Source organism: Populus nigra, chromosome 9 (assembly GCF_951802175.1).
Source record: "Populus nigra chromosome 9, ddPopNigr1.1, whole genome shotgun sequence".
In the NCBI taxonomy this organism is placed as follows: domain Eukaryota; kingdom Viridiplantae; phylum Streptophyta; class Magnoliopsida; order Malpighiales; family Salicaceae; genus Populus; species Populus nigra.
The window spans coordinates 6763667-6777696 of record NC_084860.1 but is presented as its reverse complement, the minus strand read 5'-3'; the positions used below and the strand labels follow the sequence as shown (position 1 = coordinate 6777696).

The 14030-nt window shown below is 31.3% G+C and overlaps 1 protein-coding gene across 1 annotated transcript; it reads right to left on the bottom strand.

The window, feature by feature from the left end:
- Positions 1-9386: 9386 nt before the first annotated feature.
- LOC133703903 (protein S40-1-like) lies at positions 9387-10121 on the bottom strand. Its single transcript, XM_062128642.1, has one exon. It carries the CDS (start codon positions 9943-9945, stop codon positions 9574-9576), a length of 372 nt encoding a protein of 123 aa, XP_061984626.1. The 5' UTR covers positions 9946-10121; the 3' UTR covers positions 9387-9573.
- Between the last annotated feature and the right edge of the window lie 3909 nt (positions 10122-14030).

Sequence of the window (14030 nt, the reverse complement as noted above, 5' to 3'; positions counted from 1 at the left end):
AGGTAGAAATTTACCAATTTTTAGTCCATCTAGACTATTCATTCAAGAATACTATTCAGATTATAATTATTACTGTTGTTACCCATTTTTGACCACATAATACACACACACACACACACACACATAATAGGATATACATGAAGAAAGCCTAGAAGATAATCTAATATTGGTAGTGGAGGACCAAGATGACAAGTGAAAAAGTTAAAGGATCAAAATGTATAAGATTAACAAAATTAGCAACCTAATTCTGACTGACAAAAGGCCTAATTGGTGAAAATATTTTTATTTGGGGTAAATAAATACAAATTTGGATGGTTAAGGACTCAATTAGAATTTTAGAAGGCTTAATTAATTTTATTGAGGACTTGTTTGTAAGGAAAATCAGTTTTTAGAGTCAATTTGGGTATTGATTGAAAGAAATTGAAGTTTGGGGATTGAAATTATACTTTGGATGTTTTAAGTGGTCAAATTATTGTGAAAAAAAAAATAAAGTCTGGAAGCCAATTAAGGACTTGCAGATTCCTTAGATCAAGGACCAACCTATAAGTGGCATGTAATTTTATAGAGTAGAAATTGGTCAAATCGTGAGCCAAATTGAAATGAATTGAAATTTTGGTGGTCAATTAAAGATAAAATTAAAAAAATAAAAACCAAAGACTTATTTGTAAAAGGCGCTGATCTCTGAGGTTGATATTTGTATTTGGCAGGAGTGCAATTCCATGCAATTAAAAGTTAAGAGACAATTATAGGTGAAATTAAAAGGAATTTGAAGAGTAAAGACCAATTAAAATTGGCCAAATCTAAAATTAAAAAGCCCTAATTTCTATGGTTTAACCTAAACGAAATGTTGTTCACCCATTGTTCATCTTATTCCTTGGCAGTTTTGGATGATCGAGTGAACATCTTTTGGCAAATAAATGTGGCATCTTTGACCACCTCATGGGCTATAACCATTACCATTTAATTGGCAAACACGCTATTTAGAACCCAATGCCTATTAAATTAGACGTATACACCCTAATACTTTCATAGAAGTCTTCAATATCTTGTTCCTGATCAGCTTCCATATATTTTTAGATTCAGAGTTAATCGGGTTAGCACCTTTGAATGAATGAATATGAAGATACAGACCTCTAAATTAAGTAAGGCTAGATCCAAACGAAAGGTGTGCATCTCTTCTACTAACTTCATGTGGTTTTCGATGACCTTCACATTAGAGTTGCTCCAACGAAGCCTAAAAAATGGTCAACCTAGCCATCCTTGACCGTGATACCTGTTTTTCAAAAACCACCATTCTTTTCATGTGCTCACACTTACAACTTCTCAAAGGGTTCTTATCAATACCAATGAAGTGTTGGTCTAGCGGTTAATGCACCGTTATATCCTTACAAGGGTGAGAACACAGGTTCGATTCCTAGGAGGTGCATTTATTGGGAGGAGCAGCCACGAACCCTGAATGAGACTGGTCTCATCCTTTAAAAGGATGTGAGGATACCCGGGTAAGAACAGAAAAAAGGTTATTATCAATGGCTTTAAAACCTTCCTCTCAAGATCGAAAGGTCATAAATAGCTTTTTGCCCTCCAAGTCTAGCAAAACCACCAAGCACCCTTAAAACCAAAACTATCATTGCAAAATCAGTCTAGTACAAGAGCTTTCAACTATTAGCTTTTGTCCAGAACCCTCTCACTTTGATCAAAGTGCTAAGGGGTCAATCTTTGAGAGAATCCACCAAAAAAACATAGAAAAACCCAATAAATACCCCTGAAAATTAGAGGAGAAAAAAGAGAGAGGAAAAACGTGGGAAAATACTCTGTTAATAGAACCTATTATGAAGGTTCAAAGCCTAATATAAAAGGTCTAATAAGCTTTGGAAAAAAAGGAGTGAAAGGAAAAGAATAAAGGAAAAGAGAAGAAAAAATATCAGCCTATAGTCAATAAGCTTGAAAAAGGTATAATCATGTAACAACTCAAAGGTGAAGTCCATGTGACATGTTCATTCATGCTTTATTAATATTTAAACATCTTTTGATGTTTTTTAAACTTGTTTTAGTATTATAATGTTTTCAAGTTTTATTTTGATTAATATATATAAAAAATTATTGTTTAAATCTTGTTTGAGTTGCTGTTGATGTCACTGAATGTCAAGACAATATGTTTATGACTAATTTTGATAAAATATAGTAGTTTTGGATTTTGCTAAAAGTTGACAATGAGTGTTTGATGCCTTTTTCTATTTTTGTTAGTGTATGTTCTTGGTTTTTCTGAGCATGATTTACGTTCTAGTTATGAATTGAAATTCGATGTTTTGTTGGTTGTCATTGAGGTTGCAGTTATGAAGTTGGAATTTAATTCATGTTTGTAATGATTTGATATTTTTTGTTAGTTCTTTGGATTTAACTATGCTTGGTATTGATAATGTAGTTTGTGAGGACTAAAAGTAATGTGTTTAAAGGCATAAAAGGCCAAAATTGAGTTTTTGGCATCAGTTCTTTAATTTCTAAAAATTGTCCAGATTTTGGGTTTATGTTCTTCGCGTGAACTTTGCCCCTCTTGTTTTTAAGCTATTTTGGGTTAATTCCTGGCACATACATGTTACTTTGTCATTTTAGCAAATAATCTAGGGTTAAAACGCACCAATAACATTTATTCATGCATTTAGATTTCAGGGTTTTTTCGATTAACCAAATATATTTTGATCAAATTATGGCATTTGAGTGTTAATCGAAGAAAATAAATGCTTGATTTTTTATCTACGCATGATTACAAACAAAACCTTGCCTTTAATTGTATGAAAACTTTTTTGATTTGTGATTTATGTTTGCTGGGTTTCGATTTGAATGTTCATCGCGTTTGATTTGTTTTTGTTAGAAAAATTTATGTTTTTGGTTTTTTTTTAATTTTGATATGTTTTTGGTTGAATTGTTTGTTTTGCTTTAGTTTCGGGTCAAATCATGGTTTTCTATTCGATTCAGGATTAAACCAGTGTTTTCAAGTTAACCCGATTGATTTTATTTTCGATCAGGTACTAAGGTTTTGTTTGGTTGGTTACTTTTTTTGTTGAAGAATTTTTGGCCTAAGAGGTTGTTTGTCAAACATGGCAAACACACCCTTGAACCTATTTTTGACAATTTTGCATTGAATAAAAAATGGTTTTTTTCCAAATAATCTCCAAATAAATTCCAAAATACATCTAAAAATTTTCAAAAACCAATTTAAAATTATTTATGGGTCCTTCACATGTTTTTTCAGCAATTTTATTTAATATTGTGACTGTAAACTTATACTGTAAGATGTTGTCTTAGTATTAAAATATCCGTTTTTCATCAAAATCTAAAAAAAAATGCATAATTTCTAAAACCTTTTTCATTTCAAAAAATACAAAAATGTGTTTTATTTGGTGTGCATATAACCAAATCTCTCAAAAAATAAAAATCAAATTGTGGATTAAAAATAAAAAAATATACGTGGTATGATTTAATATTTTTTTATATACACAAAAATTCAAAAATATCTTTGTATGTATTTTTTGAATTTAATAACTGATTTATTGAATCCATGAGAACTTAGATAATATTTCAAAACCCTAATTTTTTTTCCTAAGAATTAATGGTTAACATTTTGATATGAATACTAGACTTACAAGTAAGCTGATATTTAAATACCAGGAGTTAATTAGAAAATTCTGAGAATTTTTTCAGATATTTACCAATTTTAATTGGAAGTATTTTTCACCATGATATACGATTTGTGGAAAACCCTTTCGCCTTCCATGAAAGGTGAACCTTGTCAGGTTACCTATATGATTTTTTTCCACAATAATTTATTTGTATATACAAGCCCATAATAAATTCAAAATACTATATTTATTCATGTGTAAATCTTTGTTTCAAGTCATAGACGAACCATCAATTAAGAACTCATCAATACCTTTAAGCCACATTAGTTATGAACCATCTTTGTTTTTGTTTTTTCTCCATTAAAACTGAAATTTTGGATAAATTCACTCATGCCGGTCCCATCCTATCCCATCATCAACTTTTTTATTCTGATTATAACATGTGCAAAATGTAACATAACACTCACCAAGAATGAGAAATACCTAAAAATTGCTTAAATCAATTCATAAAAATTCTAAAAAAAATAAATCAAAACATTATAACAAAACACCAAAATCACACCAGCCCGCAAGCCCTAACATACGATACCACACTAATCTTGAAGTGAATATCAAGCAAAATCAAAACTTTGTAATAAACAACTAAACTCAAAATGATACGTGGTAATTAACAAGAAAAAAATTAAAAGAGCTAACAAGAAGTTAGACCTACAAAGAACTTACCAAGATCTTCAAGTAAAGATGATGTATAAGCAAATTATGTCAACCAAACACTTGATTTCTCTGATCTCCCCTTGCGACGCCATGGTTTTTGTAGATAACAACAAGGTCTTGTGTTTTGAAAGGGTGAATTAGGACCTCAATGTTGTGAATCGATCCTATGAATATGTTAGAAGGCAAATTGTGTTAGACTTGAAATTGTCAATCTTAAATGTAAGATTTGGAGGAGATAAGGTTATTTTTGTCAAATTTCAATAGGGTTTGTAATGGTAATAAATAAAAAGTAGGTGTTATAAATGAAAAAAGATGTTATTTTAGCTTGTGCAAAGCTTATGCTTGAAACAACTAATATATAGGGTCCAGTGAAAAACCACATAGCAGATTAAGTAATCAATTAATGAAACTAGAAAAAGTGGTTAGGGTAAAAGTAAAAGCTATCATAATATCAAACGAGACTCTTAGCATCTTCACCACTTTGTAATGTTTCCAGCCACCAACATCCTATAATTCCACCATTTCATGATATCATATAGTTCATAGTTCATTTACTTAAATTAGTTATATAATAATAATAATAATAATAATAATTGAGTGTATTAATCAATAGAAAATAATACATGAAAAGTTAAATGATTGATTACAGGAAAATGAAATGACTGTGTTACATATGAGATAAGAGGAAATAAAAAGAAACATAATAGAAAAAAGTAATCAAATTAGTGATGTGTATTTGTTCACATCTGAAAATTGTCTACACTATGAATGAGGTTGTTACTAGTGTAGCTAAAATTAAGTTCACTATACTTTAGCTCAACTGATAGTCTATGCAAGATTAAAGAGAAATTAGAATCCTAACCAACTATACCTTGTTAAAAACCATATCATTTTTTATAAGCCAAACACTTCATGCTCTGCCAAAACAAGAAAATTCCAAGCTCGAGATCGAAATCTACCTTTCACTAAAGAACACCACTGACATTTCAAGCCAAACACTTCATTAATGTTTTTTAATTAACTATAACTAAAAGGGATCAGTGTTTTACTATAGACTGAATTACTATGGACTATGAGTGTTTTTACTGTGGATTGTACTGTTTGGAACTGTAGAGTGAATTACAGTGGACTGTGAATGATTTCACTATGGATTGCACTCTTCTAACCTGCACCTAGGTCTGTAGACCCCCTAGGGATTGAAAACCCTTGTGGCTGGGTCTGCAGACCCTACAGATAAGAAAAATTATATATATATATATATAACAATTGTTGTTGTTGTTGTTGTTGTTGTTAATAGTTAACATTTTTTTTAAAAAAAATATTACTATAAAAACTTTGGCCAGAGAAGTTTAATATTATTATTATATTGATAAATATTATTATTTGTATTCTAAATATTATTATCTTTATTATAATTAAAAGTATTAATATTAAGAATATTATTATTGTGATATAAATATTATGATTTTTTATTATAATTAATATTATTGTTATTTTTATTATAAATATTATAATGTTGATTATAATTAATATTATTCATATAATAATTAATAAATTTGTAGAAAATATTATAAATATTAAAAAGGAAAAGTAGATTTGATTTGTAGGGTAAAATTAAGAATTAATATTATTATTGTTATTGTTATTGTTATCATCATTAGTAAAAACAATTTTTTTAAAAAAATATTATTGCCATTGAAGAAAAACCATATTTTTTTTTTTAAAAAAAAGATGAAAAATATAAGAACTTGGATACAAACACTTGATGTTTGGGCTGTCAGGTCAGACCCACGCACCTGGCCGCGACCTTGGGTTGTAGACACCTGGTGCCGGGTCTGCCCAACCTTGAGTGATAGGGACTGGCCCGCGTGCTTGGTTGGAGACACAGGCGAGCGGGTCTGCATGCCCGCGCCCCAAGGTTTGCAAACCTGCACGCAAATGTTGCATACCAGAGCAGTGGATGCAGACCAGCACGAGTGGGCTGCAAAACCGTGCGCCTAGGGTTTGCAAACCTGCCCACCAGGTCTTTTTTGACTTGCGCCAAGGTTCTGCAACAAGTTCACATACCCTAAACTTGGCCCCTTGCCACGGCCAGGTACATTGGACTTGATCTAAGTTGCTTGAGAGGTGTTGGAGCATAGACTTGAGTCCCTTTAGTTTTATAGCCTAATCCAATCCAAGTTTTGGTCTAGCTGCAACGCCAAACCTAAAAATATTGGGTTTAGCTGCAAATCCATATCTAATATTTTTTTGATCCGGCTACTACATCATAATTCAAACTCTTATATGTTTCTTTGTAAATAGACTAAATACTCTTGGATTTTATATTTTTTATTAAAAAAAATTAACCCGTGACCTAATGCAAGCCTACATGAAAATCAAATAGGGAGACATATTTTCGAACTTCTACACGTGACATAACTACATATAAGAGAATAATTATTTCTTTTAAAAAAGGTCTTTATCTACTTTTCTTTCCGTTACACAAACAAATAAACCAGTTTGCGTAGTTATGTTCCCATTCTTACCAAGAAACTAAAGTTCACGGCCTCGTTAGATTTGACAATTTAAACGAGTGGAAATATACTAACAAAGATTGCAGTCAATATTCATATCCATTTGCACCCTAACAAGCTTTCATTCAGTACTTACAATAAACATATATATATTAATCTCCTACTTATTATATTATCCACTTTCTTTTCCAGTAATAAAATTAAATATTTACCTGATAAATAATAATATCGACAACAACATTAATGAACAGCACATTTGATCAAAGGATAGAAGAAATTAATAGATCATACCGACAAGAAAAAAAAAGATAGCAATAAACATAGAAAAAAGAAATAAATAGATACAGTAAACCAACTACCAATTATCAGTATCCATGTGGATAAAAAAAAAAGGTATTTTTGTTTTTTTAAGAATATCTGGCTATGATGTTGTCCACGTTGGAGGTTAATAGCTGACAATGTCTGGTCTTTTTTTGACAAGTTAATGATTCTGCAAACACGTCGGTGACCTAATTCATTATGCCTCGTGCTCACACGTGGCTTCGGTGTCAAGAGTCTTGTTTTCTTCTCGTTTAAGGATCAATTATTAAAATATCTGTAGGTTTTAGTGTACAAGGAGCTTTAATCCACACGTGGGAGTTGGGGACTGATTCCAGCTTGTTGCTTTTCAATCTTCATCTAGCAAATTTTGTGGGTGTTTTTAACTTGAAAGATTATTAAAGTGATTTTTTTTTAATATACTTTTGATAATTTAATATGTTGATGTTAACAAAATTAAAATTAATTTATCTTAATATATTTTTAAACAAAAAATTATTTTAAAAATCACTCCCCACTATATTTTTTTCTCCTACCAGACTTCAATTTTAAAATTATTTGTTTTTTCTCGCTCGGATTAACCATAATATATATATATATATATATATATATATATATATATATATATATATAAAAGAAAAGGAACCTAACCAGAGAATGATAGACGGTACCGACAGACAGAGACACCTAATAGTGTCTCATTTAAACACTATCAAGAAATTAGAGTAGATATACACTCTTCCAATTGGGATTTAATTATATTATTGAGCTGCTCAAAAAATTGTCAATTGTTAATTAATTATACTCTTTATCAAAAAGTAAAAAAAAAAAAGAGAAAGGAAATTGCAATTTATTGGCCTGAAATTAATTAATATCTGGTTAACACTGGGGCATATGCCGCGAGTCCCGATCAAATAATATATATATATATATATATAGAAGGGGGGGAGGGCTCAAGGGAGAGCTATTATATTATTTTTTTCCTTATTTGCTTTTTTTTTTAAATAGAAAAAAAAGCCTAACGAGAATTTGGTTTCAGATTTATACAAAGCACGCTACCCAACAACACAGATGACAGATAGAATATAATATCAGCGTAGGATTCACATTTTACACTCATAAAATAAGGAAAATACATTAACCATGGATGGCAAGGGCACATGCCCAACGAAAATGGCTTGTGTGAACAGACACTTGGCGTCATTTAAGATGGCGACTTGCGCTTACATACAGAAGTTCTATTATGAACACCGAATAATTAACAATCAAATTTTGGTTTTTTTCTCTATTAAATATTAGAGAATTCGAGCTCATTGACCAAAATAGTTAATTTATGCATCATTCTAATGCATCAACTGTATTCTCTTTAAGACTCTTCGTATACGATAGGAAATCCAGATGGGTTCGGACCCAAAAGTCTGTCTGTGGTCGATTCTGATTAGCTTTTGGCACCAGTTTTGAGCGAGTGAGTTCATCACAAGTCATAGTCAATACTCCTAATGGCTGCATTCTGCCATTATTTTAGAGCTTTTATCCAGTTAATTTGATCATTTAAATAAGTCCTGTGGCACCACATGGTTAGAGAATCAGAAGATCCTCAACCTATCAGTTGACTTGGGGGGAACTAGCTTAATTTAATCCCTCGGGTTACTGTGAATAGATTGAGAATTTCTGCAATAAATTTTCTTAATCCCACAATTCCATATATACTTAACACATGATATAGCTAGCTAGGCACATGTCCAAATTCAACCACCAATGTTGTTGGGATGGCCTTCGAGTAGCCTAATCAATCAAATCCTTAATTCTGTGTATGTGTTGAGCAAAAATGTATTAGCTGGTTCCTAATATATCATTTGGCACTATTTTTTCTCAGTTTTTATGACCCAAAAGTCGGAATTCCTCAGGGATATATATATATATATAGCATAAGAAGAAGAAGAAGAAGAAGAAGAAGAAGCCAAAGTCCAAACCATATTCCTCACCACCGTCTCTGGGGTCTCTTAAAAACCAGCTGCTCAAACTGCCAACAGTGTTGCTCTGTAATGGCACAATGTGCACCGCCTTTCACATCATATACAGCAAAAAACCAGAATCAGCACATAGCTAGCTGTAAGCTGCACTATTACATATGATAAAACAAACCTTCAAGGCAACGACATAAATTTGAAAAGACAGCAGACACATAAATGTCGCCCTTTAAGCAAAGAAACAGACATGATGATGAAGAATTGGATAATTTACTTTCCATTTCCCAAATTTCCTTTTGTTTATTCTTTAGTTACAATGAATACGATTAATTAATCCCAAAACACTAAAAACATTAATAGAAAGGAGATTATTTTCCTTCTAATCTAATTAATTACTATTCACCAAATCCTAATCGAGTGACCACAAAATATAACCTGTCATGTTTCCAAAAACCCTGTCATTCTAAGAATTGAATTCCTAACTTCGCTCAAATCTCTCCCCTTCAACGTCCTTCCATTTCCAGTGCAAACAGAGAATGCCATTTTGCCAGCAATTCTTCTCTCCACCATAATATGCGGAGGAACAAGATCCCTTCCACCATAATCTTCCTCAACATCATCGTTGTCCGAGAGTTGAAACACTCTGTTAGGAATACTAACCGGGACGGAACTGGATTGCTTCTGCTTCTTCTTCTTTACCTTCTTGTTGTTATTGCTAAACACGCCCATTTCTTGATAATTGAAGTACTTCTTGCACCCATGCTCATGGTCGGAGAAGATCACCTCCGATTCCTGGAACTCTTCTGCCATGTAAAGGCTAATTAAAGTAAAATAAAAATAAAGAACGAGGAGTAATATCAAGGACTGGAACAGCAAGGGAAGAGAGGCAAACGAGGAGGGGATTTATAGGGCAAGAATTCTCTTCTTGAATCGTAGAGGGTAAGCTCTAGCTTGTTTGTGTTGTTAGATGGCGTCACTATAAGGGCATTGAGTGCGGTCCCAGCTTTCTTTTGTTTTTTCTTTAGCTTTTTGTCTTCCTTTCTTCTATATAATATTAAGCATTTATTAACTTTCTGAGCCTGAAATTCTGGTGGGTATGTGTACAAGTTATTAGTCGTCTGCCTAAAAAAACAACTCGATTTCTTGAAGCTCACGGCTTTTGCTTGTCTAGCTGATCTAGGTATATTGTAATTTGGCCCTTAAGCTATAAATGGTTTTGCGAATATTACAAATCATAAATAAATTTATATATAAAAAATCCCCGAATTTATTTTCATCATGGATAGTTTATATTTTTATAAGATTACAAAGATGGACTTGCTTTTAATTTTGTGTGAAAGCTCACTCGAAATTACCAATAAAAAAAATAAAAAAATATCTTATAATTCTGGCAAATTTTAAGGTTAAGATAAGTCAACTTTTTTTTTCTCTCCCTCAATGATGAGTACAGTTAATTCATGAATTACATGTGTGTGGATTTCATTCGAACCACTTGAGTGTAAAAAACGATGTTGTCGTGCTTAGTAATTGTTCATGAATATACATTAATTGAGACATTAAAATCTTTTCCAAGTACATGTTGGGAAGGAAATTATCGTGTTTAGTGATCATTGCGAGTTCTAGGCTTTTGTTGGGTAGGCAATAATTATTTGGGGATTGGAATTCCGAATGCCTAATCTAGAAGATAAGTGTTTGAGTTCAAGAGAAATTACGGCCTTCAATGTTGTCATTTTGACCAAGTATGGTAACAAATACGTACGGCTTCCGACAACAAACAATGAAAAAGAGCAAAGGAATCATCATGATGGCCAGATCCTTTTAACAAATCTTGATCTTGCGCACATTGTAAACAAAAAGACTCCTTTTCAACTTGACATTTTCTTATTTCGCATTATTATTCAAATGTTTGGTTAGGAAGAAACCTTTTTTTTTTCCCGATGACAGTTTTAAGGATATCATGTTTTGTTCCGAGCACATCAGAACTGGATGTTCCTTGCGCTAGGTTCTTTGTTTGAGTTCTCAATGATACAATGCATGAGGATTCTTGTAACTAAGTTACCCAATACAAGAAAAGGAAGAATTAATTGCAATAGTAACCGTATCATAGGCGCAACTTCATTCTGGTTAGCCATTCTAGTCTATAGACATATTAAGTATTAATTACTGAAGATTACTCAAATTCAAGATATTTAAAAATAAGGTTGATGTGTTGGATAATCGGTTAAGTTCTTAGTTCAAACAGTGTTATCAATTTTTCTCAGTCAAGGTATCTGGTGGCTTGATATGAAAAATTCGGGTTGTTGGTAGCTGGTGGTGCCTGATAAGTTAAGACAACTGGTATTTGTAAAAGGTCCCTTTTGATGGAAGTGGGGACTCGTAGATGCTTAAGTCAGTAATTTTGTAGGGAGAGAAAATGCATTGAGATTTTAGAAAGATAGATTATGAAAATATATATATATGCTGAAAGTGTTAAGAATGAACAAATTGTGAATCTTTTATCCAAGTGGTATAGGGGGATACTTATACTCCTTAAACCTTGTTGTTTTGATGGAGTGGAGAGATTGAAATGTTATTTTCTCTAAACATCATTAATGAAGGATAAAAATCATTTACATATCATTAATGAGATGAATATATAGGATGCCATTAGGAGACCTTTCATTCACCTACAAGTGTAAAGAGATAATTATTCCTAATATAAATAGGTTATGTCAATAATCTTAAGATAGAACCATATGTTCTTGACATGAATCTCTAAGACCAATTGAGTTTGGTATATAGCCAAACCTAGAGGAGATAGTCTGACAGTTTATCAGACCCACGGTGTTTTGAGCTCAATTCCTAGTGCATGGTGTCTTGGGCTCAGCTCATGGCTAAACCCAAGTATATATTGGGTTTAAGCTTTTTCAAAACATAAAAATATTGAGTCAAAAAGACTGATTCATCAACCACTAATCAAGAAAAGGCAGATCAAAATTGGCAGGATCATATATGGATCTAATTTGTGTTATATGCAATACTGGTGATGAGGAAAAAAAGTCACCTCTAATTGCACATGTATGTTTTCTAGAAAACTTAGGCAACAAATTCTCTAATTTTTGTATGAAAGCAACAAGGTAGTCCCTAATTGTATTCTACATTCTAATGGATAAAGAAGTTTGTGCATAAAAATTCGTTTCGTTCCTTCTATGATTTATTTGATTTTTATTAGAAAAACAAATGCATTGTTGTTTCATGTACATATAGTATTAAATGTCTTAATGTGTAACTAAATACAATCACAATTTAATAAATTCAAAATTTATTTTACTGTGATTTTAATGGACTAATTGATAGTTAATGAGGTAAACTTCCTTTTTATTTATTTATGATGTTAGTCAATGTGAGAGATGCGAAGAGCGAACTTGACATAACACCAAGGGAAATATAAAAAAATTAGGATATCTCATACCATAAGTTACAACCCTAAACCACGAAGAAAAAATTGTCTTAATAAGTTATGCATTCAATAATAATAATTTTCTCTGAAAAATTACATAAAAACTATTTAAATAATGGCTAGAATTGAACTAGTTAAATAAATTTAAATTTGTAAAATTATGAAGCCTAATTAAGAAAGGAATAAAAAAAAGTAACTAAAAAAAATAAAAATCAAAGGCAACATTTTGGGTCAAAATTAGGCATGTTCTCAAACTTAGAAAGCATGAGCCAATTGTTCTTATAAGGAACAAAGCTTGTAGAGCACCCTAATAAAATTCCAGCACGATTTAATAGTTGAATCAATTTCTAAGACTATTATCCAATAATAATAAATGTTAAAAACATTAAACGTTGTAGAAATACATATATTCTCTGATATATCAATATTATAAGCATTATCATTGATCTTCCTTATTATTTTATAGGTTCCATACTTCTTATGCTGGAACTTGTTATACATCTCTACATAGAATCTCTCTTTATATAGAAACACCATAGCCCTATCTTCTTCCTTGAGGACTTTAGCACTTTGGTGTTTATCGACAACATACTTGTACTTAGAATTGGTTTGCTCTCTCTTTTATCTCACTTAAACATGGATAACTTGGACATCATAACCATCTTTTTGGCAATAATTCTGTAACTAATATCCTTTTGAATTGGTATATGATCTAATGCATATCTAGGACATTTCTTTACACAATTTCAAATGGTGTTTTACCTATTGTACTATGTTTGACACTGATATATGTAAATTCAACTTGTATATTATTTTCACTAACAGAAAGCCTAAAACATAGCTTACCACATTTAAAATGCATTTTCTCAAGTTTACATATAACTTATTTTCTAACAAAACTTCTAGCACTTTTCTCATATATCCCAAATGGTTAATTTTAGATCTTTAAAATAAACTATCATAAATTATTAATAAGGGAACATAAAACTTGATCCATCAATAGTATATAAGTGCTCGACATGCTAGATAATTCGAATGTCATAACCAACCACTTATATAACCCATTATTTGAAAGTCAAATCCGAATATGATTGTATCCATTCCATAAATCAATCTTTATAAAAACTGTTGCTCCATATAACTGATTTAGCATGTCATCCAATTATGAAACTTGAAACTTTTAATCTATTATTATTTTATTGATGGTGTGACTATCCATACAAATACGCTAACTAATATCATTCTAATAAAGATGGTACTATTAAAAGAGTTAGGATATTTTGATTCTACCCCTTTCTCAGAAGCTTTTTTGTTTCTTATAATTACTAGAACGATGCTCTAGCTCTTTAATTATATTTAAATCACTTACCCTCAATTAGTTTGACATATAGATTACTTAACTTGTTCATTTCAACTAGTCTTCCTAATGCTCTATTATATTTAACAATATCTTATT